This window comes from Triturus cristatus, chromosome 5_1 (assembly GCF_964204655.1).
Source record: "Triturus cristatus chromosome 5_1, aTriCri1.1, whole genome shotgun sequence".
NCBI lineage: Eukaryota > Metazoa > Chordata > Amphibia > Caudata > Salamandridae > Triturus > Triturus cristatus.
Genome location: NC_140587.1, coordinates 567,069,121 through 567,096,992, shown reverse-complemented (window position 1 = coordinate 567,096,992; position 27,872 = coordinate 567,069,121). Strand labels below are relative to the sequence as shown.

The 27,872-nt window shown below is 44.6% G+C and overlaps 1 protein-coding gene across 1 annotated transcript in view; it reads right to left on the bottom strand.

Moving 5' to 3' along the window:
- SLCO5A1 (solute carrier organic anion transporter family member 5A1) overlaps positions 1–27,872 on the bottom strand; it is a 399,251-nt gene that overhangs the window by 104,777 nt on the left and 266,602 nt on the right. The window contains exon 3 of the mRNA XM_085605480.1: positions 11,639–11,771. Within this exon, the coding sequence (XP_085461606.1) occupies positions 11,639–11,771 (133 nt within the window). The remainder of the gene's footprint in view (positions 1–11,638; positions 11,772–27,872) is intronic.

Sequence of the window (27,872 nt, the reverse complement as noted above, 5' to 3'; positions counted from 1 at the left end):
TATCAGGGCTCGAACCTGTACCTGCTACAATGGAATTTAGAGTTCCCGCCAGTCATAGGACCTAATTTAATTTTTGGCAGACGGAGTAGTCACCATTGGCCTAGTGAAGGACTTTCCGTCACCTGGCCACAACTATTTTGCCCGCCAAATTTATATATGACCGACTAGCAGACGGTTATTTATAAAGGCATTGGCAGGAACCGCCGTCATGGCGGTTCGTGTCAATGCATTTTACTGTTTGTTACTGGGCTGGGTCGGAAGGACGCAGCCCTGTAACAAACCGTCATCTTGTTTTCTTTTCAAAAAGAAAATCCAGAAACGAGATTTTCTTTTTTTAAAGAAAAAACAGTAATGCTTCCCTCGCCATAGGAGGCTACTCCCCTGGCAGGGAGAGCATTAACATGTTTTAACTGTTCCTTACTGCCAGTTTTTAACTGGTGGTAAGAAACAGTAAAAAATGACAACATGTCCGCCCATCGAAACTGGGTGTGTGGACAAGTGTCATTTCTCCACTGGCCCTTGCACCTCAGGGCTGTTGTAGCGGGTTAATCACAGCGGAGACAGAGTAGTCTCCGCTGTGATTAACCCAAAGGTCCACCCATATCTACTTGGTGGTGAGGATTTTCCATTGCCGTTGTAACAGAGTATCCTTACCGACAAAAATTCAATCGGCCCATAGTATCAGTGGGAAGCTCCTCACTGGCATATCGGTATCCTTGTTATTGCATTTAAAAATTAAGGGGCATATTATCAAGCACGGCGTTAAAATTATCGCCACTTTAGCGGCCGAAAACTGCCGCTAAAGCGGCGATAATGGGCTTGATAATATGCCCGTGAGAATTCCCATAGAAGCCCATGTTCTGGTGTGAACCTGAGCTTCTATGGGAATTCTCAAGGGCATATTATCAAGCCATTATCGCTGCTTTAGCGGCAGTTTTCTGCCGCTAAACCGGCGATAATTTTAACATGTCCTTGATAATATGCCATATACACAACAAAGGACCTGCCTCGTATACCAATCTTAATTTTTAATTTTTAAGCCCGGAGACCAATCAATATTTTTTACTCAACGTGTGGGCTATTGTACAGTTTGTTACCTATTAGCCATTTTTACTAAAAATCAGATACTACAGGGTTCTATTGTCTCGGGCTGTGCAAATGCCTGTGAACTAGGTGAATTTGCCAAGAAGTTCCCCTAGAAACCTATGTGTCCCCCCACCACCATGTGTGGAGAGGAAAGAGTGAAGGCGGAAAAGAGAAGAAAACAACAGTCTCGCAATCCACCGCACCATCAGAGATTGATGTCCGTTTCACCGCCACAAAGGAAAAGTGCAGAAAAAATGAGGGCGGCAATATCTCACGGACGTAACCCCCACGAGTTGTAAGCGGACAGGTACTCGTCCGTTACCTCACCTTCTCACCATCGGTAATTGCCGTCCCCAGTGAAAACTGAAAAGTGTCACAACAGGTCTAGCGTCTTCTCTAGTACCTACTGTGAAGTAAACTAATAATCTAAACTGTGTCTATGTGCAAAAAAAGGAAGGAAAGGAGTGGGTGTCGACCCTAAGACTAGGGAGAATGAGTCTGATCAGGACCCAAAACACTCCCAGTTAAAACCGGGCAGCCCCACACTAGCTAAATGAGACTTTTTATTCAATGCTGTGTGGCTGTCCCCTTAAAAACCGACATGTTTCGTTGCCTGTATGGATTGGCGGCAACTTCTTCAGGGCTAGGGTCGACTAGCCTCTCTGCTTAGCTTATGCTGACCGGTGTGATATCTGTCAGCACCTAGGGGAAACATAAAATAGACACATACAGATTCAGCTCAACACCACGTATGTGCACCTACAGGGTAGACACACAATCAATCAGGCAGTGGGCCTAGTGCTTGCTTCACTTCCAACAAGCATATTTACCGTAAGGGTTGCTCACTTACAGCATACCTAACCCCACGGGACTCAAGGGTCTATGCTACCCCAGATGCTTCTGGATTGCTTGACCGCAACCTGCGGATTCATATATCTAAAAATGCATAAGGAAGCGGAAAGTTAGCACACCACGTGTCAATATTGCACAAAATATACACATATGTTTGGTACCATCTGTATTGTACTGGCCAGCTACTCAGGATCCTCCCTGTGCCCCGACTAGCTGCCTTGCTTTTGCCATTTATTGCCTGGTGCCTAACCTCATATGTGGCTGACCCCTTACAGACTACATTTCACTATATTTCTACATTTCGCTCCCCAACATATTCTCAATCATCCCTCAATGTCCACCCGAACGTTGTATCTGGGTATGTATGGTATACACTCCGGACGGGCTTTCCTGTTACCCCTCCTCACTATCGAACTATGGGGGCCTTAAGTATATTACATGGCCTCTCTCAAAGACTCCGAGTGTCTGTCTTAGCCTATCTTAGTGTATCAATTCACCGCCTTTAACCCACTCGGGATCTCACCTCATCAGTGTCACGTTACGAGTTCCGTTAAGCCTCCATCACGGGTTCTGTGTCCCGTACCTGTTTAAATACTCCGCGCATAACGATTGTGTCCATGCGCGGCCCTGGTTGGAAAACTGTCGCGGCCATGTTGTGTAAACCGGACTCGACTTCCCTATTGGAGGATGTGTGCGTGATGTCACGGCCATGCGCAGACGCGCAACGAAGGCCGTAGCGGCCCTCTTGTGTATCCTGGGACAAATATACCCGTATTGTAGGATACATGTGAGGCATAATATTCCTACTGCTAACGGCCCTACTCAATTTCCTTCTTGAGTACATGATATAATGACGCTAATATTTCCACCTTGCTAGTTCGTCTACTGTATATCCCATGACATCACCCCACATGGAAGATCCTGTGAGCTGTACTCAGATTGCTGCATCGAGAGTACGAGAGTGACCCTCTCCCACCTAACAGTGTGTGTGTACTGCATTATTTGGACCCTGGGATTAATGAATGCCGTTACAGTGTGATTAGAATGTCAAATTGTGACCTGATTCCATTCTATATAGTCATTCAGGCCCTGTCGGTCTACTCCCTCCTGGTAGATCCAGCGTGCTTCCTTCATTGTTAGTCTGGTGTTAATATTGTAACTATCACCCCAGACACGTTCCAGTACCACCCATTGTAATTCACGAGGGCCATGCCTGGCCGTCATGAAATGCTGAACCAGCTTTGTGGTTAATTTGCCCATTCGGATCGTACTCAGGTGCTCTTGTACACGGACCTTCACTTTTCGCGTGGTTAATCCGATGTAGTGAAGGCCGCACGGGCATGTCAGTCTGTATATTACGTTGTTAGTATTACAATTACTGAACGCATTTAGATACCAGCATTTGCCATTTGTCAACGTGACGCTCTTAGTCGGAGTAGTCAGTTCGCAAACATTACAACTGCCACATTGATGATGTCCCGGTGGAATGCCTGTGGACTTGACCTCACATTTGGGTCGTGAATGCACCAAGCGATCGCGTAAGCTAGTGGAACGCTTAAAGGCAAATCGAGGTTGGGGCATGGTCATGGTCGGAGTGTGGAGTAAAGGCCAGTGTTTCCTGATTACTTGTCTAATTTGGGTTGAAAGAGGACCGAATGTAGTAACTACAGGGATGCATTCTCCTGAGGTTTTAGGTGTTCTTTCCAAGAGGGCCGCTCATGGGGTATTGAGGGCTCGTTTCTTGGCCTGCTTGATAACCCTAATAGGGTAAGCTCGGGCCTCCAGTTTGCATGATAGTGTTTCTGCTTGTTGTACATAGTCCTCGATGTTAGAACAATTCCTGCGATAACGCAGGAATTGACCGACCGGCAGGTTGTCCCTAAGAGCCCTAGGATGGAAAGATTTATAGTGAAGGAGGGAGTTCTTGTCGGTGGGTTTCTGATGGACATTGGTGACCAACTTGTGGTTCACTGCAGTGATGTCAAGGTCCAGGTATGTGGCTGTGGTATTACTAATAGTCCAAGTGAATCTTAGGCACTCATCGAGGCCATTAAGCCACTGAAGAAACCTATCCAGATCTGCAGGTGAGCCGGTCCATATACACAGCACATCATCGATGTACCTCTTCCAGAGGGCAATATTCCTCTGGAAGGGATTAGTACAATGGAATATGTAGTTGGACTCGAATTGGCCCACATAGATGCAAGCTAAGCAGGGGGCAAATGTAGCCCCCATCGATGTACCGGACACTTGTAAATAGAGCTGGTCCTTATAAGCAAAAAAAAATGTTGTTAAGGCCAGTTCAATGCACTGGAGGACAAAGCTTTGGGGGACATCGTAAAACCATTCGCATCCCCCCAGGGCATGTGCTGCTGCCACCAGCGTTGCTTCCTGGGGGATGCTGGTGTATAACGATTCGATGTCGATTGTAACCAACAGTTGATGTTGGGGGTCAAAGACAATGTCATTCAGGATTTTTAAGACTGATGTAGTGTCCTGGACATAGGAGGGTTGGGTAATTACACATTCCCTCAGAAAGAAATCTGCGTATTGAGATAGTGGTTCAAGGACCGATTGGATGCCCGATACTATGGGACGTCCGGGGGGCGGCCTTTGTGCCTTGTGGATTTTCGGGACAATGTAAAAGGCAGGGATCCTTGGCCTTTCATTGACCAAAAAATCCGCTTCTTTCACCGTGATCCACTTTCTTTCTTTGGCTTCCGCGACCATGGTGGTTATGGTCGTCTGTAGGTTCTTAGTGGGGTCTCTCATCAGAGGTTGATAATTGTGTCGCACATCCAACAACCTAGCCACCTCCCGTTCATAGTCCGTTGTATCCATCCCCACCACCGCGCCCCTCTTGTCGGCGGGTTTGATGGTAATACTTGGGTTGTGCTGTAGGGAATGAACTGCTGCCCAATCAGCCCGGAGACCAATCATAAACACACTACACTCGTGGACCCAGAGGGGGGCGCCAGCAAGGGAAACGTACATTTAACAACTGGACGTTCGATAACACCAGCAGTGAAGAGGATGATTATAATGCACAACCCTCAACCTCTGCTTCCACGTCCCACTCCAATCAGAGAGTTAGATTCAACATGGAGAGGCCCAATGAAGACCTGGGAGCTATGTTCAGGGATTTTTTAGAACAACGCCCCCAGGATCAGAGAGGGACCAATTACAGGGGGAGGGCCAGGGGCAGAGGCAGAGCACGCCACAACAACAACCCAATGTGGCAGAATTTCTCACCCAGGATTACCCGCAGCAGGGGCAGGATACCCCAGTAACGAGGGAAAAGAATGACATTGTGGTCAATTTGTCGTCTTACACTTTAACAACAGACGAACATAGGGTCTTAAATAAAGGCCTAGGATATGTCCCCACTCCCAAACATGACAGCTTTAAACTGCGGGGTGAATTGTACGGGTTGATGAGGAAGATCAAACTCAATAAATACTTCCAGGGTAAAGAAATTGAGGCACCCTCGCTGTTTTCCACCAATCTGCGACGACGTCCCAATTTTGCCCTCCTAACCACTCTATAGGCCCCGAAGTCCTAGTTTTTGAACAAAAAATCATGCAGGACATTAGCAGTTTGGAAGAGCAGCAGCAGGGGCATACCCGTAGTAACATGACCAAGGCTGATTGGGCAGCAGTTCATTCCCTACAGCACAACCCAAGTATTACCATCAAACCCGCCGACAAGGGGGGCGCGGTGGTGGTGATGGATACAACAGACTATGAACGGGAGGTGGCTAGGTTGTTGGATGTGCGACACAATTATCAACCTCTGATGAGAGACCCCACTAAGAACCTACAGACGACCATAACCACCATGGTCGCGGAAGCCAAAGAAAGAAAGTGGATCACGGTGAAAGAAGCGGATTTTTTGGTCAATGAAAGGCCAAGGATCCCTGCCTTTTACATTGTCCCGAAAATCCACAAGGCACAAAGGCCGCCCCCCGGATGTCCCATAGTATCGGGCATCCAATCGGTCCTTGAACCACTATCTCAATACGCAGATTTCTTTCTGAGGGAATGTGTAATTACCCAACCCTCCTATGTCCAGGACACTACATCAGTCTTAAAAATCCTGAATGACATTGTCTTTGACCCCCAACATCAACTGTTGGTTACAATCGACATCGAATCGTTATACACCAGCATCCCCCAGGAAGCAACGCTGGTGGCAGCAGCACATGCCCTGGGGGGATGCGAATGGTTTTACGATGTCCCCCAAAGCTTTGTCCTCCAGTGCATTGAACTGGCCTTAACAAAAAAAATTTTTGCTTATAAGGACCATCTCTATTTACAAGTGTCCGGTACATCGATGGGGGCTACATTTGCCCCCAGCTTAGCTTGCATCTATGTGGGCCAATTCGAGTCCAACTACATATTCCATTGTACTAATCCCTTCCAGAGGAATATTGCCCTCTGGAAGAGGTACATCGATGATGTGCTGTGTATATGGACCGGCTCACCTGCAGATCTGGATAGGTTTCTTCAATGGCTTAATGGCCTCGATGAGTGCCTAAGATTCACTTGGACTATTAGTAATACCACAGCCACATACCTGGACCTTGACATCACTGCAGTGAACCACAAGTTGGTCACCAATGTCCATCAGAAACCCACCGACAAGAACTCCCTCCTTCACTATAAATCTTTCCATCCTAGGGCTCTTAGGGACAACCTGCCGGTCGGTCAATTCCTGCGTTATCGCAGGAATTGTTCTAACATCGAGGACTATGTACAACAAGCAGAAACACTATCATGCAAACTGGAGGCCCGAGCTTACCCTATTAGGGTTATCAAGCAGGCCAAGAAACGAGCCCTCAATACCCCACGAGCGGCCCTCTTGGAGAGAACACCTAAAACCTCAGGAGAATGCATCCCTGTAGTTACTACATTCTGTCCTCTTTCAACCCAAATTAGACAAGTAATCAGGAAACACTGGCCTTTACTCCACACTCCGACCATGACCATGCCCCAACCTCGATTTGCCTTTAAGCGTTCCACTAGCTTACGCGATCGCTTGGTGCATTCACGACCCAAATGTGAGGTCAAGTCCACAGGCATTCCACCGGGACATCATCAATGTGGCAGTTGTAATGTTTGCGAACTGACTACTCCGACTAAGAGCGTCACGTTGACAAATGGCAAATGCTGGTATCTAAATGCGTTCAGTAATTGTAATACTAACAACGTAATATACAGACTGACATGCCCGTGCGGCCTTCACTACATCGGATTAACCACGCGAAAAGTGAAGGTCCGTGTACAAGAGCACCTGAGTACGATCCGAATGGGCAAATTATCCACAAAGCTGGTTCAGCATTTCATGACGGCCAGGCATGGCCCTCGTGAATTACAATGGGTGGTACTGGAACATGTCTGGGGTGATAGTTACAATATTAACACCAGACTAACAATGAAGGAAGCACGCTGGATCTACCAGGAGGGAGTAGACCGACAGGGCCTGAATGACTATATAGAATGGAATCAGGTCACAATTTGACATTCTAATCACACTGTAACGGCATTCATTAATCCCAGGGTCCAAATAATGCAGTACACACACACTGTTAGGTGGGAGAGGGTCACTCTCGTACTCTCGATGCAGCAATCTGAGTACAGCTCACAGGATCTTCCATGTGGGGTGATGTCATGGGATATACAGTAGACGAACTAGCAAGGTGAAAATATTAGGGTCATTATATCATGTACTCAAGAAGGAAATTGAGTAGGGCCGTTAGCAGTAGGAATATTATGCCTCACATGTATCCTACAATACGGGTATATTTGTCCCAGGATACACAAGAGGGCCGCTACGGCCTTCGTTGCGCGTCTGCGCATGCCCGTGACATCACGCACACATCCTCCAATAGGGAAGTCTAGTCCGGTTTACACAACATGGCCGCGACAGTTTTCCAACCAGGGCCGCGCATGGACACAATCGTTATGCGCGGAGTATTTAAACAGGTACGGGACACAGAACCCGTGATGGAGGCTTAACGGAACTCGTAACGTGACACTGATGAGGTGAGATCCCGAGTGGGTTAAAGGCGGTGAATTGATACACTAAGATAGGCTAAGACAGACATCGGAGTCTTTGAGAGAGGCCATGTAATATACTTAAGGCCCCCATAGTTCGATAGTGAGGAGGGGTAACAGGAAAGCCCGTCCGGAGTGTATACCATACATACCCAGATACAACGTTCGGGTGGACATTGAGGGATGATTGAGAATATGTTGGGGAGCGAAATGTAGAAATATAGTGAAATGTAGTCTGTAAGGGGTCAGCCACATATGAGGTTAGGCAACAGGCAATAAATGGCAAAAGCAAGGCAGCTAGTCGGGGCACAGGGAGGATCCTGAGTAGCTGGCCAGTACAATACAGATGGTACCAAACATATGTGTATATTTTGTGCAATATTGACACGTGGTGTGCTAACTTTCCGCTTCCTTATGCATTTTTAGATATATGAATCCGCAGGTTGCGGTCAAGCAATCCAGAAGCATCTGGGGTAGCATAGACCCTTGAGTCCCGTGGGGTTAGGTATGCTGTAAGTGAGCAACCCTTACGGTAAATATGCTTGTTGGAAGTGAAGCAAGCACTAGGCCCACTGCCTGATTGATTGTGTGTCTACCCCGTAGGTGCACATACGTGGTGTTGAGCTGAATCTGTATGTGTCTATTTTATGTTTCCCCTAGGTGCTGACAGATATCACACCGGTCAGCATAAGCTAAGCAGAGAGGCTAGTCGACCCTAGCCCTGAAGAAGTTGCCGCCAATCCATACAGGCAACGAAACATGTCGGTTTTTAAGGGGACAGCCACACAGCATTGAATAAAAAGTCTCATTTAGCTAGTGTGGGGCTGCCCGGTTTTAACTGGGAGTGTTTTGGGTCCTGATCATACTCATTCTCCCTAGTCTTAGGGTCGACACCCACTCCTTTCCTTCCTTTTTTTGCACATAGACACAGTTTAGATTATTAGTTTACTTCACAGTAGGTACTAGAGAAGACGCTAGACCTGTTGTGACACTTTTCAGTTTTCACTGGGGACGGCAATTACCGATGATGAGAAGGTGAGGTAACGGACGAGTACCTGTCTGCTTACACCTCGTGGGGGTTACGTCCGTGAGGTATTGCCGCCCTCATTTTTTCTGCACTTTTCCTTTGTGGCGGTGAAACGGACATCAATCTCTGATGGTGCGGTGGATTGCGAGACTGTTGTTTTCTTCTCTTTTCCACCTTCACTCTTTCCTCTCCACACATGGTGGTGGGGGGACACATAGGTTTCTAGGGGAACTTCTTGGCAAATTCACCTAGTTCACAGGCATTTGCACAGCCCAAGACAATAGAACCCTGTAGTATCTGATTTTTAGTAAAAATGGCTAATAGGTAACAAACTGTACAATAGCCCACACGTTGAGTAAAAAATATTGATTGGTCTCCGGGCTTAAAAATTAAAAATTAAGATTGGTATACGAGGCAGGTCCTTTGTTGTGTATATGAGATTGAGTGGGGGGCGACCTGCCTTTTAGACCCCCTCGGCTCCTTTTTGTAAATGACCTTGATAATATGCCCCCAATTTTTGTAAGAGTAGGTGAAATGTGACTTGTTCAGTAGAAAATTAAAAACGTAACAAAAGTGAACTTTTAATATGGTGCACAAGTTTTCTCCTTAAGTAAAAGTAATAAGAAAACACATTTTTTTCTTAGATTTGCCTGGGTAATATTCCCATTTACACCAGGCTAACATGAGGAAGGACGGGAATAATTGTTTTGCGAATCATCAAAATGCCTTTGTAATCACCTACTTTGTGAGTGTAAATACTAATTTACTCAGTCTGCGTTTGGGTGTTCCATGGCTATCCCGTTGTGTATGTCTGCTTTGTCTTAATTTAAGTGTACTGTAGCGCTTAATCTAAACGAGAGTAATTTACACCTATGATATGTAAACTCACTAAACATTTCACTTGTGAATCAGGTATATCTTACTCGTGGAGAAATTAATCACTTATAGTATGTCTTAAGGACATTCAGTAGAAAGTTCTGACTTTCTAAACATGACCTAATAAGAATGTTTATAACGTTTTACAGACCAATTTTAACAAGTTTGAATTCTTATCAAAATAATACGTAAACGCTGGAATTTATTACTTCCAAACAATATTTGGGATTCAATGTCCCTTCTTGAAAAAAACGTCCATGCATCTAATAGCACCTACCAAAAGGGATGTGAAGAGAAAGTCCCTATTTCTCTTGCCTTTTATCAAAATATTTCATCAACCCATACCATATGGTGCATAAGTTTGAAAATGTTATGCGCTCACTCTGCATATTGCTTTTTCGTGGGCTGTAAATGGCCGCATAACAAGAGAAGTTTCATAACCGCAGGGTCGCCCATTACAACTGCATTATTGCTGGATACCTTTCTGCATGCTGCAGTTACTTCCTGCTTCTGTTCTGGTTCTAATATTTACTGCTGCTTCCCCAGGTGTACTTGAATGCCCTCATTTCATCCTGACTGGCAAGGCCAATGGCCTAGTAACAGGAGTTACTGCCTTTATTGGGATTAAAAGTCTCATGGGAACACCCAGCTGAAAGCAGTTGATGTGTCTGGGAGAAATACAGGGATGTTGCATGAAACATAAACGCAACATTTCTCTGCAAAAAGTCTGTAATAGACTTTCACACACCACCTACATTAAAAACGAACTAAGGGGCATATCAGCAAGCCAGCGCTATGAAATTATCGCTGCTTTTGCCTCCGTTTTCGGGCGAAAAGCGGTGATAACTTCATCGCCTTATCAGCAAAGACACGCTATTGTGTGATTTGCTGATTTAGCGCCCCTTACAACAACGCCCAGCTTTGCATCTCTAATGAGATGCAAAGTGGGCGTTCTGTGCCAAAATAACTGAAGAAATGTTGCTAACCGACATTTCTCCAATTATCAAGCTGCACGCGAACAAGCAGTGCGATAAGAAAAGTAGCGCTAACCACAGTTATCGCTACTTTCCTTACGCCTGCTTGTAATCTGATTTAGCCATGTAATCCGATGGGAGGTGGATTACATGGCTAAGACCACCCTGCCCTATCAGCAAGGTATCGCTGGTCGCGTTGCGATTATTGCTGGATTTCCAGCGATAATCACACTGTTTTCCAGCTAACGCATGGATTCCTATCGCTTGGGAGATAAGCATTGCTGATAGCACGCTATCTCCACGATAGAATCCAGCGTTAGCCTGCGATTAATTATCCTCGCGCTAAGAGCGCTGAGTAATCATTTTCACAGGCCCTTGCTGATAGGCCCCCAAAGGAAAACGATGGTTAAAACAATCTGTTTAAGAATTATTCAAGGTCACCAGGATAAGACTTTGCAGAACAGAGCCCGCTCTATCGGCCCCCTGAAAGTCTGGGGCCCTGGGCCAGGGTCCACTTTGCCCATGCCTTGAAATGTCTATTCCAATCTCTCTGGTTCCTTCCTTCCCTCCTGGGCTGAGGGTTCTGTTTATTCGTAATACGTTGCTTCATAGCACTATAAAATGATGTGACCTTTTGCTTTCCCCTTTAGGATTGTAGTAACTGCAGTCTGTACCAAGCTCTGTTTCTGCTGTGGAGATAAGCGTGCTGCTAGTAATCTCACAGTTTCAATGTCAAAATAACAAAAAGTTTTAAACTTTACTGTTACCAGTTTCCGATGAAGCGCGGATCACTCTGGTCAATATTGACAGACGTTCTTGGGTCCACGTAGAAACCAATGAGGACTCCTCCCAACAAGTATCCTGCCGCCGGACCGAGGGCTCCCATCACATACATGATTGCTGAGGAAACACAATTACAAATAGATCCTAAGAGATGGAAAGAAAATTTACGAAAGCAATCGTGTATTTTCTGTACGCTTCTTGGCAATAGGTAATCTGCTGTTTTTGTCACCATTACAGGCTACAACTGTGATTGTAGGTGCAAAGGCTTTGAAGTCGAAGGTCAACTATTTAAGCAACACGTCATCACAGTGCATCTATATACTGACCAGATACATCTCTTGAGTGCCCCTCCCTACAGGGGTCGGTCACTCGGACTACGACCGAAAACGGACTCGAGCACCAGGTTAACAAGCATTGGAATAGCCAATAGGTCTCGCCTTTGGGACCTTATAAGTGTTTAGCCATGCAACAGTTGCATAACTAAATACTTATAAGTTCCCAAAAGCGAGACCTATTGGCTATGCAAAGCAGCCGCTAAAGTGAAAGTAATCGCGATAAAGCGCGGCGCGCGCGCCCGCGAACATGCACTGTAGCTCCAGGCTGGCCTGGTAGCACTTTTTGGAGCCCTCTCAATAAGTCTCGCCAGACCAGCGCATGCGCTGGGTCAGGCGAGACCTAAAAAGTGACCTCCGTTAGCGAATAAAATAGCTAAAAAGTGTCTCACGGTTTTAAAGTTTTTAACTTTTAAAGACACACTTTATAGGTGTCTTATCAGATATGGGAGACTACATGCATTTAAGGTTACTGCCGGCAATTTTTGTGGTAATATTAGTGAAATCAACAATACAAACTGGCCTAACAGACCATAAAACAGGCCCACAAAGATTTAAAAACACCTGCTTATACACTGATCTATGAGACTAGCCATTCGGGTCCTGCCAGATTGCCCTATGGGCCAGTCCGTACCTGCCCCCAAAAGAAAATCACTGTAGTACTGAGTTTTGCATGGCACTGGCACTCCTCCCGGGCGCTTGGTCTCCCTAGCCGAATTCCTGATCACTCCCCCCTATAACATACTCACCCATAAGTCTGCCATTCCGCCTTCTCCCTGCCTCACTGCAATCAACCCATCACTCCACCCTCCCACAGCACTTGTTGGATCGGGTGGCCACCATTACGCTACAATGCTCTATTTCTTTGTAGCGAGGTTTGCGCTATATAAGCCCAGGGTCGGATTGGTAAGGCGGGCGCGTGGGCAATGGCCGAGGGGCCGGTATCAGAGGTCCAGCTGTGGGCTGCTTTTTTGAGCAGACTGGGAGCCGAGTCTGTGCTGTTCGGATGTCGCCAGCGGCCAAGTGGGTGCCCGATTGGCCCTTCTGGAGGCAGACGGGCCTCTGTTACTTCCTTTTTAAGTCTCACCTGACCCAGCGCATGCGCTGGTCTGGCGAGACTTATTGAGAGGGCTCCAAAAAGTGCTACCAGGCCAGCCTAGAGCTACAGTGCATGTGCGTGGGCGCGCGCGCCGCGCGCTACCGCGATTACTTTCACTTTCGCGGCCGCACGGCCGCTTTGATGTTTGATCGCGATCACTTTCACTTTCGCGGCTGCACGGCCGCTTGCCATAGCCAATAGGTCTCGCTTTTGGGACCTTATAAGTATTTAGTTATTCAACTGTTGCATGGCTAAACACTTATAAGCTCCCAAAGGCGAGACCTATTGGCTATGCCAATGCTTGTTACCAATGGGGCGGGGGAGTCACTCCCTTTCTCTCCCTGGGCAAGCCCATTCATATATGCAGATTGAGTAGAGGCAGGGGCCTGAGCATAAGTGGCCTCACTCGTATTCAGGTGTGGTTCACCAGTGTGAACTAATCTGTGCACTTTTTTGTAATCTAAGTGAAGTTAAGAAAACATTCCTCGGCCAGAGACCCCCGTCCCCTTCTTTTCATACAACTTTGCCGAAGCAGTGTTTTGCGGAAAGCACACTGCCAATGTGGGCCACTTTTTTTAAAGTGTGCCCAGGCCGATTTTTGATTCGAATCCTACCCTGTATGAGCCTACACACTTAGCAATACTATATGACTGTCTATTAAAGTATTATTACAGTGTGGACACATTTGGAAATACTGAGATCCCATTAAGGTGAAATTCACCCATGGGGTTCCCGTCATTAAAAGTTTTGCTGCAAAATTGATTTGAGTGGACGCAGAAGTTTCAGCTCGATTGAGTATTACAACAAATGTGGTAATAATTCCTACTCTGAGATTTCCATAGACGCACTTTGCCAGGTACAGTTTTGGAGACTGCGCTCACAGAAACATCCTGGAATACCACCCAGGAAGTACATGTAGAAACTGATGCGGAAACACTGATTTCTCCTGCGATGGCACATTTCTCAGGGTGGAACCTGTAATAACACGGTATATGAAATCCGGTAATTACTGCTTCTGTGGTATTGATGGGAGTGGACGGTGCATTGCTGATGACGTTTGTCCGTGCCAGCCATTAGGTGAAGGGTTGAAGCATTGAAGTGACCAGAGCCATGCCTAGGAGGCCATGAATAGGTTGGCACAGGGGTGAGGAGTTATCAATGTTATGAGCAGAAGAAAAGTCGCTGTGATGCTATCTTGGCTGGACTGAAGCAGAAGCAAACATGGGTGCTCTAAGAGCAGCATGAGCGTCTCTTGTCAGGAGCGGACAGTGGTGGTCACTGATAAAAGGCCATTGTTGTCTTTCCCTGCACAGTAGTGTTGCTTAATTCGTGACCACTACTTTTTTGTATGGGACTTTTTTTCACACAGGCAATGTTTCTTCTCTGTAAGAACTGCAGGACTTGTCACTGTCTGTGCTACTTCTAGTGCCCCTGGCGCCCCCTACTGACCGCAGCATAAAAAGCATTCCTACAACCTCGTGTCTCTCAGTTTAATGAAGGTGACGGATAACCTGGTTTAAAATTTTGATCACATGAATTATTCGTGTAACTTGATATTTTTTTGCTAAAATTTGTGAGATCCATAGCTTCTGAAATAAAATAGTGTCAACAGCCAAGTGCCACTTTGAAGAGTGCCGTGTCCACGTGCAGTGTGTTAAAGGCGGGGCAGAAACCTGTCCAGAGAGGTATTCGAGCAGTCTGGGGGTTTTTCATTTCAGCATATTTAACAGAGCTGCCTTTAAGGGGCGCTGAGGGCAGTTTAAGGCAACTTGTCCTCTGTACATTCGAGCACCTGAATCTGCTGGCCAGCTCATCCTGGAGGTCAGGAAGAAGCGCGTGCCAGGGAGGCAGAGAAGAAACTAAACAAGTATTGGCAAAGCCAATAGGATTCGCTGATCTGAGACCAACTGGCGTTGTCAATGTTTTTTTAGACATGTAGCACAGCACCGTGAGCTGCTTTGCAACATGACTTGAAGGAAAATAAAAACAAAGCACTACGGCACAGCCAGTGTTGACCACGTCAAAGCACTACAATGTGGCCAACACTGGCTGTGGCATAGTACTTTGTTTTATTTATTTTAAGCCATGTTGCACAACAGCCCACACTGCTGTGAAACCTTTTTGAAAAGCATTAACAACGCAAAATAGCTCTGTGAGAGTTATTTGGCTTAGTTAATGTTAGTGTGGGGAGCAACAACGGACAGGGGGAGGGGGATCTGAGGGAGGGAGCACCAACAATGGAGAAGAGGGGGGTGGGGTGGGGAAAGACCACACAAGGGAGCAAGGGGGCAGGACATGCACTGCAGAGACATGCATTCTTCAAGAGTGCATGTAAGAGCTAAAAGAAAAGTACCTGCAGGAGTCTGTGGCCATTGGAAGGACCCAGGCCGCAGGTTGGAAACCGTAGCTGGTCCATGCTCTACAGCAGGGACAGAAACCTGAGGCCCAGGAAGCCGCAGACCAATAAGAAGCAAGAAAACAAGATTGACATGCAAGCCAACCAATAGTAAGTAAGAGTAAGGTGTGGGCTCTAAGCCCCTTTTGAGCTTTTTTTGTTTACGAGAGGCTTCACAAGGACAGTGCATGCGCTGCATGCCATGTTCAGGCAAAACCTAAAAAGTTCTTTGCAGAGCTAGACTGAACAGGAGGTAGTGATCCATTTACTTAACGATAATATTGTCACAGTCTTTGTATTCCTAATGCGTTTCCGCAAGCACTGCTGACTTTAGCACTCATAGAGCCCGGTGAGACAATCTTTTTTGGTGCCCCCCCTCCTCCATGACCTCCTCCTCAGATTCCCTCACTCAACACCACCCGGTGCCCATCATCTCTCCATAGTCCTCTCTCTCACATTTAATTTGTTTTAAAGCGCTTTTAAAGGCTGGATTTGCTAATCCACCCAGATATCCACATAAAATACAGATCTCTTCTGTGCAGCAGGCATATTAACCCTCTGCGCTACTTTATGGCGAGTCAAAACTGCCACTAGACAAAACTCTCTCTCTCTATCTTTCTCTCATTAATCACAAGAGTTATCTTGACATTTTTATTGCTGCCTGAAAGGTGAACACACAAGGAACTGTACAGCAGGTGCTTTGGAATCGAAAGCTATTGCTAAACACAGTTCCTCTCAGCGGAGGTCAGTGCCTGCCCCCTAGGTCAGCGCCTAGTGCGCTGCACCAGACCCAACGCCATAAAACTGGCCCTGCCCCCAAATATCTTCAACTGGGTTCAACCATGACCATTTGACCTTGCTATTGTTATTGGGAGGTCTGTGCCTGTGGAGAAACACCCTCAGAGGGAGAGGAATGACTGAACAACCATTTCTAAATCAAAAGGAATGGGATGCAATATTTATTGTTATCAGCTGGGAGCTAGTAAGTTGCCTACACTGCAGCTGGAGCCTCACTTCTAGTAGTAAGATATAGACTCAGAATACTGACAATGACAGGTAAATCATAAATCCATCAAAAGCACAATTTATCATGTAGAATATTTATTTAAATGTATTTTTTAAATAAATGTAAAGCAGTACATTTAAAACCGGAAGACATGCATCTTTTTTCAATGCAAATGTTTCTGGATCAAGAACACAACAACAGAAATAACTAAACAGGTGTTTTTACTAATTTGCATTGTATTCATAAATACATTCTTTTGTTGGAGCCTTCCCTAGAACCAAATGCCTAGGAAACCTGTCAGTCATCCAATATTATGACAGATGGTGAAAGAGAGAAGTTGAAACATGCCTTTGTAATAGCAACAAGAGCTCTTCAAAGCGTTTCAAAAATAAAACATAAAGAGGGAAAAAGAAGCGATGTACAGCGTGAAATCAAAGTGCTGCAGAAGGCTCCTTTTTTTGAAGAACAGCAAAGGTGACCCAGCGGCTGTGTGTCAATGCCAGCGCTTTTCACATAGCTTCATAGAAAGGAAAGGAAATTCTAGCTTTTAAGTGTGGTAACGTAAAAATAGCACAGTGGATCCAGGAAATGGCATGGTTTAACTCTTAACACCCTCATTCCAGGAATTGCATTAATACTGACTAGGGCGCTCAGGTTTAAAACTGAGGCAGAACCAAACAGCAAAACAATTACACTGGACTGGAAGCAAATACATACAATGCCTTTCGAACACAAAATCTCCCCTACTCCCTCACAAACACAATTTATGATCATAAACAGGTTATATTGGACCCCAGCAAGACTATTTAAATTAAATCTAATCCAGTCCCCACTATGCTAGAATTGCAACGCACACACAGGTGACTTATCTCACATGCTCCTGCTATGCCCGTTGCTACAAAATGTTTGAAATCAAATTTTCAAATACATTGCACAGACACTCAACGTCTCCCCCGTTAAAGAACTATCTTATATATTGGCAGGCTTTTTGGACCCTGCTCTGACGGAGGAGGATGACCACTTTCTGCTTGACCTAATGTTAACACTGGCGTGTAAAATAGTCCTGTGTAATTGGATGAGCTTTGGGAAAATCACATTCAAGAAATGGCAAGAATGCATACACATTCCGTCTCCCTTCTCTCTCCCGGAATTCAGCCCTTTGGAAGCCCAAGTGATGATGGGAAATTTGGGCAGGGGTGGGGTGTCTCTGATCTACTGCTCTTTGGTGACTAACGGTCCCGCTTCGTTAGATTCCCTGCATGGCCGTTGGGAGGGGTGGTTGGGCCCCTTGGAGGACTCGGAATGGAGAGACGACCTTATGGCTCCTAAAACGTTGATGACCTCCTCTAAGTTGAGGTTAGTCCAACTCCATTACTTGCATGTGGCGTACCTTACCCCTGCGTGTCTCTTCGGGGCCCGCCTGCGGTCCTCCCCCAATTGCGCACCATACGATCATGCTCCAGTAGACTTCTACCACATGGTCTGGCTATGTCCGGTCCTGGCGGCGTTTTGTGCTAGGGTGGAGCTGGAACTTACACTGACCCTGTGCGCTTGCTTCTGGGGGTGTTTGATGGCCTGGATGGTTCCCGAGCAGATAAGCGCTTTCTCGGCACGGCGGTGGCGGTGGCGGTGGTGAAGCGGGACATTGCGGCACTCTGGTCCCAGGCCCAGCCCCCTAGTGTCAGGCGGTGGAAACGGGGGGTGGACTGGTGTGGGACCCAAGAGGAATCCCTCTTTGAAGCCCGTGGCTGTCCTGAACTTTTCCAGAAGGTGTGGGGCAAGTGGTTCAACCTGGTTCCCTAAGAGGGTTGTGAATGTGAAGGCTTCGTGTCCCTTACGGGCATTACTTTACCCTGCTGTATGCCTTATGCTCCTTTGTCCCTAGTTGTGTGGCTGTCGACTCTCGTCTTGATGTATTTGATTCTGCTACCAATGTACTGTTTTGGTGTGATTTTATCTCAATAAAATTGATTATAAAAGAAAAAAGAAATGTCAGGAATGGTTAATTTTTTTAAGAGGAGCAGACAATATTGTCTTAAACACCTCTCCTTGGAAACCCAGACACAGGAAACTATGGAAGGCGCTTGATGCTAGTCCTAAGATTTTTAAACCCCCCTGAGTTACTAGGCCAAGATGATCTTGCACCATATAACCTCACGGCTCTCACTGCTTATGGAGACCTCCCCATTGGGATTAAATGAAGGCTCCTTCTTGAATTTTTGAATTTAGTGTATACCGCTTCTAGTCTTAGCCCTTTGATGCCGAGCCCCAGCTTCTCTCTTCTTACCCTTCCTCCTTCTGTACCTCTTTCAGTCTCTGCTTTCCTATTCTTCATCTCTTTTTCTACGGGCATTGTACTTTTCATAACTCGTCCCACGCTAGAATTAGGATTATCAGCAACTTCTAGGATAATATATTGTTCATGACTACCAGCTTCAATCAGTTTGTTCCTCATGGTCCATTACAGAGGAAAGCATAACTCAAGCGTATTGACCTGACACGGATCTACCAAAGACAATTAGTGTGTATGCTGTCTCTTCAATGACTTGGTCACTAAGCCCTACTGCAGTCCAAGGTTGTACACTCACTAACTCGTGCCCCTTTGCATTGATCTGATTGTAATGTACCGTCTGATCCACCTCTTGTAGGCTTCTAGTAAAGACGACATGATTGACTTGATGTATCTACAATACTTTGCCCTGTCTTTTATGTATTTTGTGTTGTAAAGAAAATCAATAACATTTCTTTGAACAAAAAGTGAGGTGCATGTACTGCACAGACCAGACTGTTGTACATCTTCACCCATTTCACCAGGTAAACACTTGTGCCAGGGATAAACGTCAATAAGCCCAGATTCACGAGAATTTTATTGGAGAAGCTCATGCAGTACTCCTGGATTAGTACTGAATTCCATGGGGTAAGACAAGAGCATGGCAGCAAAACTCATGGCCTGCTCCTGGTATTTACTAGTAGGGCAGGTGTACTAAAGGAGTAAGTAGCGCCTACTCACAACCGAGGCCCAGTATTTCATTAAGGAGCAGTTGAAAATGTGTGTTATTACCATGATATCCTCCCTTCTGACCTACAGTGCTAGGATGGGTACATTATACCGTGCTAGAGAAAAATGTAATCCGTGTTATTGGAAACTCTCTAGGAGGTAACACCACTTGATAATAGTAAAATGGGAAAGGGAGGAAGGAAGAGAGGAAGGTAGGAAGGAAGGAAGGAGGGAGGGAGGGGATTAGGGCAGGAGGGAGGGAGGTGTAGGTACTATTAAAGGTAGGAGGGTACGAACTGAAATAATTACTCAGGTATAACTTGCCAGACCAAGAACAGCATGTTTCATAGTCATGGGAGTATTATTTGCACAGAAGTAGCATTTGCCTAAATAGTTGATTATTACATTTGCATCAGCGCAAGAAGGGACCTATGCCTCCTAGGGCTACTGACCAATAAGTAGCTTTTGATTCCACTGGAAGTCATGACCCCAGTTTCCAACAGCCTTATATTTGCATCACTTAGCCCATTCTTAAGACCTTTTGCCTCTTTCCTCTTTGGTGTAAGACACAAATTTGTAGGAAGAACTCCGTATCCTCCCTCGCTCCTTGTCACCTGTGGGCTTCAGCGACATTTTATCCTCATGCTTGTTGTATATTGTCCTTACCTGGAATCCGTAAGCCCTCAGTCGGCCATTCAGCATCCAGATGACACTACCAACATCCAGTCTATCTCCAGGTGTTGGTAGCACACTGAATTCATGCCTAAACATCCTCTTATTCCTGGATATCTTCATATACTTTAAATTAAAGCCAACAGAAATCGTCCTACACTCACTTTCACAGGGGAACCCACAAACCACTACATTCAGTCCTGTGTTTGGGGGAACAGCCTTGAGGGGTTCAAACCCTAGCTCAAACAGTGTGCGAAGTCTCTTGGATTCTATATTCACTCTAACCTCTAATTCTCAAGGGTCATAGTTCACTGGGCGTAAACAGCTTCATCCCTCCATAGAAGGATAGCAAATGTAGGGCAGGAACACACTCAACACCAATACAAGGCACTACACAAAACAAAAAAGCGCCATTATGTACAATGCTGAAAAATATGGAAGTAGTCAATTCAAGTGCATGGCAGACCATTGCAGGCCACTGTGACTGTCAATCAAGGCATTGATTTCTATTAGGGGAACATGCTTCAGCTAAACCTGACAGAGCTTCATATGAAACACTGGTGTTTTCTATCATTTCTAGGAGCACACCTGAGAAATGAAGCAACAGAAAAGACCAGATGCTCTCCTTGGACACCAAAGAGAAGTCCATTCATTTAGGGGAAGGGGGACCTTGATACCCTTATATTATTATCATTTATAAGTAGATATCCAGTCTGAATAGCACATTGCCTGTCATGAAAATGAATCTGTGGAAGCTTTTCCAGGATAACAAGCTTTAGGAGTGATTAGCAAAGCTGTATGACTACATCCTAGGTCATGTCAGGTTAAGAAATGGCATCTTCACTTTCTAAAGAAGAGATAAATGTCACGATCATTTGACAGTTCATAGTTAAGTCCACATATTAAAATAAATAATTTCCGACTAATGTTATCAAATCGAATAAATGTTATGCACTTCCAAGTCACGAGTGAGACAAAATGCACCCCTTGTAATGAAGCGGGGTATTGATCCACTTGGTGAGAGGCAGGAGACAAAGGGAGATGCATCGCTGATGAGGTTGGTCAAGGATATGTAATGTCACCATTGGATAAGTGTCAGCCCTAGTCCATGTACCAATAGGGCTGTTAAGCGGCCATGAGATCCAGGTTGAGGAATGGTTTAGAAGTCAGTAGGAGGCCATGGAAGCCATTAGGCCAGTCAAATAAATCTCAGGTCCAGAAAGTAGAGACCGACATTGAATAAAGACAAGTTTCAAAAAAGAGTAGGTGAGAAGGCAGTGGCACCAACCGAATAGATGTTTGATTTTGTTAGCAGTTGAGAGAGATCAATTGGATTCCTACTCATCAGAGAATCACATTGATGTACCACGCAACAAGCTTACGTGCAACTATCCCCAAAATGAATGGCCTTAACTATACAAGTTCCTGAAAACAAGGAAAGATTGATAGAAACCTCAAGGTCAAGAAAAGCTTTATTCGGTCTGAATCAGACCACAAAAGCACATAAAACATAAATATATAGATCAGTCAAAACACACGCTACATCCAGATCCATAAGTAAGACTAAATTGTCTTAACAATCATCATTTAGCATCATTAAAAGCCTAGAAAAAGACCTGCAATACAGACTGTTCAAATAAATTAATCGTTAAAATCAGTGTGACCTAAAACAATTCATCCATTGACAGCCCGCAATACAATTATACACACAGCGGATTTGAGCCCAGCTAGTAACGCCTCAGGTAAACATATTGCCCTAAGTTTTGACAAATAAACATATAAAAGGATTTAAAAACGTAATAATAATCAAAACAGCATAACTGCTTTGTGTGCAGGATCAACTTTCCTCGGAGGGAGCGTAAAATGTTCAAATGAGATCACACCTTCTGTAAAACGACTTTATCAACTGATTAAACCTAAATTTGGTAAGGGGGAATTCATGATGAACATTAAGAGTACTGAGCAGATAGGGTTCAATGGCGGGACATGTTGCAATTCGTGCATGACCTAGGACCAGGGGTTTCTCCAACTCAATGGCCTCCTTCTTGGTTTTCCTCCATAATGAAAAAATATCCAGAGTCCAGGCAATATCAGCGTTTGAAATAGAAGAGGGCATCTCAAAGAAGACAGACCTACCTAGTTTGACAAAGCTGTCCCGGATATACATCAGCCCTTTTAACTGACCTCCACCCACTAAGCTCCAGGCAGTCCTTAAATATATCTCTACCTAGGTGATTTTCTGATCGCACCCAGATATGAGCCCCCTAATCAAGGGGTGGAGGGCAATGAAATCCGACACATAGGGCAATCCTAACTACTCATGAACCATGAAAGCAGGGGTAGATCCAGGAACTGCTAACAAACGCCTACAGAGACCATTTTCAACCACTTGAAGTTCCCTGAAATGTACATAACCCCACACGTCACTACCATAGGTGGCTACTGAAACAGGTTTGACTTGGTATATCTTAATCAGGGTGCCCAGTGGTTTACTACCAATTCTGGCGGAAAAAAGAGTGTTCATATAGTTCCTGACAGAGCTAATCTCTTGGATTTCATAAAAGGGCTCCATGTATAAAAAGCATCAAAAACTACCGCCAAATAGGTATAAATCTGGACCTAGACAGCCTATTGCCCTGAACATGAAAATATCTCACCTTAGAATGTTTGGGTCCCAGCTTCATTACCTGTGATTTACTATAGTTGGTAGAAAGAAATGTAATACTCTACAAACATACAACCATCAGAAAAAACAATATTTTCCGGTTGAGGTGTTTTTCTTGAACAAGGGCTCATGAAGTAAAATTTGCTGGAAAGATTCAGGAGTAACACAAGGGAAATATCGTCTACAGAAATGTTTTCTGCTTTCGGTAGGAGTGATGATGTTGAATTAAATATTAGAATTTTAGAAGACAAGGGAGAGACTCACAACCGTACTCTTAATTTGAGAGTAATGACAGCTCCTGGTTTCACAGGAGGTGTGAAAACTGGCTTTCCATGTGGTCACAAGATTCAGTGCTGTGATGCGCAGTCACCTTAGATTGTGTAGACTCTCAAATGACTCCTTGTCGGTTGCACCTCTGAGATATGCCTCAATCCCATTATCACGTCATTTCTGCTTTGAAGTGATGTATAATATGATTTTATTCCATTTTACATTCTAAATGCATTGCTTCTAATCCTACAGACCACAACTCATTTGGAGATATTCTGTAAAAGACTCTTACGCCCTATCATCAGTATTTTGATGTATAACACTAAGAGATATACAAAAAATATATAGGTTTGAGATGGTGCTTTCAATGCTAGAGATGCAAAGCATAGCAAATAGCACCAATGGAGCAGAGTTTATGTGTAAAAGCCGGTTTGTGTATACGTTCACCGTCACACAGCAGCCATTTCTCTTTGCGTCATCATCCTGTAAATATATTCAAGAGGTGTGTGTCTAGGGTAGTGCAAAGTCAGATCTACTAAAGTAGGGTGATCTGGCTTTGCTCCAAATCCTAATGCCTAGGATAACCAGGCCTGATATACCCAAATGTAACGTGTGCTTTACACAACAGCACACATGTTACTCTTCTGACCATTGTGCGGGGGTCTACACGTAGGAATTTGTACTTTAAGGTGTCCCTGGAGTACCAAACCTATTCTAGGCACTGCTGGCTTGCCTTTGCACCTCAGGCACACATGCAGAACAGGCTGATGTCACGTGAGCGCTACCAATAACGTCATCAGAGCGCGACTCTTGCTAGATAGGGTGCTGCACTATTTTCTCTTCTTCACACAACGTAGCACGGAACATTTTCACGCAGTACTTGTGAGGGACAGAAAATCTGAGCCTAATAATGCGCTAAAAAATTGCATCTCATTGGTCTCGCGCAAATATAGGGGTAATCAGGCATATACCAGGCATGTCAGATTGGAATTTATGGTAATACAGTCGGCATCCTCTACAACAGATGGATTTAAATCATTACTAGGTAAATCATTACTTAATTCGCTTTCCATGAACACAAAATATTATTCTTCCAACGGACCACGTCACACGCAAATATGAAGGCACATTTTCATCTTAATTGCGTTTCGCCCCATGCTGCAGGATAAATGAGCCAATTAGTGTTCACATTAAGAGTGCCAACTTTCTCTAATTAGTGATCCTAATTAAATCATAATATTTGGAAGCTAGTGAATACATCGTTTCACTCCTCAACAAGAAAAAAACATTTAAGACTTTTTTCAGTTACCGAAAGTGGTCGGTTTCCATCATGCAGACATGCATGTTTCTGTTCTAACATAGGTATCTTATCAGAACAACCAGCTACCTGTAAATACTTGCACAAAAATTCACTTACTACTAGCCATGGCACAGACGGCCTTGCCACCCTTTAAACAAGCATTTTCAATGCAATAGGTCTCGCATTTGCCAGAGTTTAAGCAACTGGCATTGTAAATGACAACGTCTTTTATTTATGTGTTTTTAAAACCAACACGTATATAAAAGGCATTGCTATTTATAATGCCAAAGCTCAAACTTTCGCAAATGCGAGACCGCTTTAATGGTGGCCGCTCCCCTTTCTTTAGACACTGCTCGCCGTATTCAGGTTGCAGTGAGCAGCTTCTAAAGAAAGGGGCGCAGCCAACATTAAAGTGAAAGCGTTGTATGGGCCACTTTCACCCAAAAATAGGAAATAAATAAACAAAGGTTCTGTAGCGTGGCCGCTAAAGTTAAAGTGGACTGTGCTGGAAAATTAAATAAATAAATACGCACGGCCGCTATAGTTAAAGCAGACCGCGCTCCAAATTAAATAAATAAGTGCAGCCGCTATAGTTAAAGCGGACTTGCAGCCATTACTATTAAAAATATAAAGCGGGTGGCGTGCTGCCTTGTAGGAAAGCACGCCATGGGTCATTTAAGAGTCATTAAAGAAAATAGTGCTCACAGACTAGATAAAGCAGACGGTGTAACAACACAAGTAAAAGGTATAGTCCTTATGGGAGGTTTCAAAGGCAGTAAACAGGGAGGTACTATTAAGCCTATTTATCAATCAAAAGCAATGATTTTGAAAGGACAGTAACAGGAGCCAATTCAAAAGATGGGTGGGAAATGGGTGGGGCTTCTATTCCATACCTCAATACAGCATGCCTTGCAGAGCAGCGCATGCGCTGCCCAGGCTCGATATAAAAACGAAATTCATTGGATTGCAAACACATGAATACGCTGGTTTGAGGAGTTGCAGAAATGCACACATTACAGCGGGCCAGGCTCACAAAGCAATCCGGCTCACATAGGGAAATCTGTCAAGCATAGATTACCTGCTACAGTTTTGGTAAATTTTGATGTTACTGCATCACAAAAATCCCCGGGGCTACAAATGTAAATTAATGGGAATCATAGATTTTTCTGCGTAACTGACCATCGACTGACAAATCATCTAATTTGCTGTTGCATCCCCACCTTATTTTTTTTCTCCAATAGGAACTATTCTTAACCGAATGGAAAAAAAACTTCCCCTATTATCTCATGAAATCTGGGAGGTATGGTTGTTCTCAACACCAAATGTAGACACTGCTGTCAGTCTTTTCTGGCACTAAAATAAGTGTGAAGATAATTTTAAAGGTCAGAAGTGACTGGTGGCCTTTAAAAGTAGTAAAGTTTAATACGTGCCAGGAAATGTAACATGGTGGAGGCCTGGCTTCTTCCAGTATGCCAGTACCAGCTTTTTTTCCCCTCGCACTGCATATGCCACTCTTACCCTATTCACTCATTAACTTCTTTTTACTCGCAGTAACATGCACCCATATTCAGTCTTATTCATTCGTTCTCAGCCACTCTTACTAGCAGTCAATCTTACTGTCACTGTCACTCATTCTTGCCCATTCTGACTCACTTGTCCTTCCTCACTAACTCTCACGCATTCTCACTCGCCCCCTCTGGCATTCACCCTCACTCACTTTCACTCACACATATATATGCCCACACACTAAAACGTACACGCACTTACTCTCCCTTACGCATGCACCCAACATACATTTAAAAATATATTTGTAACTTATCTTAGCTGCCTGCCCAGGTCCTGTTCCAGCTCCTAGTTCTCCATTGTAGGGCACTTACACAGCTGGAGCAGGAACCTGAAAGGGTAGACTTGCACAGTCGCAGGTTCCAACACTTACCTTCATGCTTTTTCACCCCACATTTGCTAACTCTGTGACAAGTTGGGAAATGGTGGGGTGACAGGCTGGTTAATGCATAGCCCATGGCACTGTAGGGCTTCAGTTTAAAACACCGGGGACTATTTTTTTTTTCAGGAGTGACACTGCCGTGCAAAACAAACAGTGTGCACTAAGTGGACTGCTGTGAAATGCCTATAACGCTTATGAGGAGCACAAGGCCATTCTTTGTAACAAAGATGTGTGACTCTTGAACATCCGAAATGTGTCACTTTTGCCAAAATGATCTTGTTTGAATGTGGCTGAGTGAGTTCACCTAATACTGCTGGCATCAGCTGTGATCAGCAGGTAACAAACCTGAATTGCATTATGGCTCACTTAGCCTATTATGCATTGGATTTTGATAAATGTAGGTTCAAGCTTACTGTGTAATAACTTTAATAACAATATGAAATCAAAATGATGATCATTGCAGTATAAAACATGTTTGTATTATTTTTTCTTCTTACCGTCAAAGATGACATGCCTAACTGGTCATACGCGCCATTTACCAGTTGTAAAAGGTATTTTAATGGGTCCAGTTGTGTAATGTGACTTTTGGACATTGCACGCCATGTGCCCAAGAGAAAACAAGAAACGTTTTACTGTGTAAACGCTGCCAACAGAACCCAATGACAATATTCATGAGGCAAATAGATTCAGCTGAAGTTTCTTCATAGAAATTCATCCTATTTGCGAAACGACAGAATTACAGGTCACAATATCTTGGTCAATAATATCGATTCGCATTTATTTCAGCTTCCAAACATTTGTCACGATGAGCATAACCAGGGACGTATAGATTTACTAGTCTTAATTCCATACCTACTACAAGACCTGGAACTGTGCGGTCTCTACTTTGGAATCAATTTTATGTGCAGTTTGATATTAAAACTTCAATGTTGTTGTAGATCACCATACGAAATAGACCATGATTTACTGTCTCACGAGTATTTCATGCGGAGCAAATTGACACAAAATTTAAGAAACGTCCCTTCTAAACTGGAAAAACTTACTTTAAGCTGCAAAATTGTGGCAGATCAGCGCTGCACCATTGCTGACTGCCTCCAAATACAAACATGCACTGGCATAGCCAATAGGTCTAACCTTTGGGACCTTATAAGTGTTTAGCCAGAGCTATTGGCTTTGGCAATGTTTTTAAGCTATGTTACCCAAGCGGACAGTTATGCCTAAGTAGTAAAGAGTGCATGTGATGTACCCAACGATTGAAGGTCTTGTTAGTGTGGTTTGAAACGATATAAAGACCCTTATGCACAAGCACATGTTAAAAGTGCTTGTGCACGGAGCAGAGAGACTGTGAAGTTTGCTAATTTAGTTTGGTGTGGGTGCAAATCCTGCATTGCCGATCCCTGGCGAGATGCACTACTACTACTGAAACAAGGCCAATGAAGGTACCAATGGCTGAGACGGGCTGTCCTCAAGGGTCCTGTGACCTCAGTGGCAGAGTCACAGTTGATATAGGGTGTGCTGCTTCGTAGGCCTGCCCGC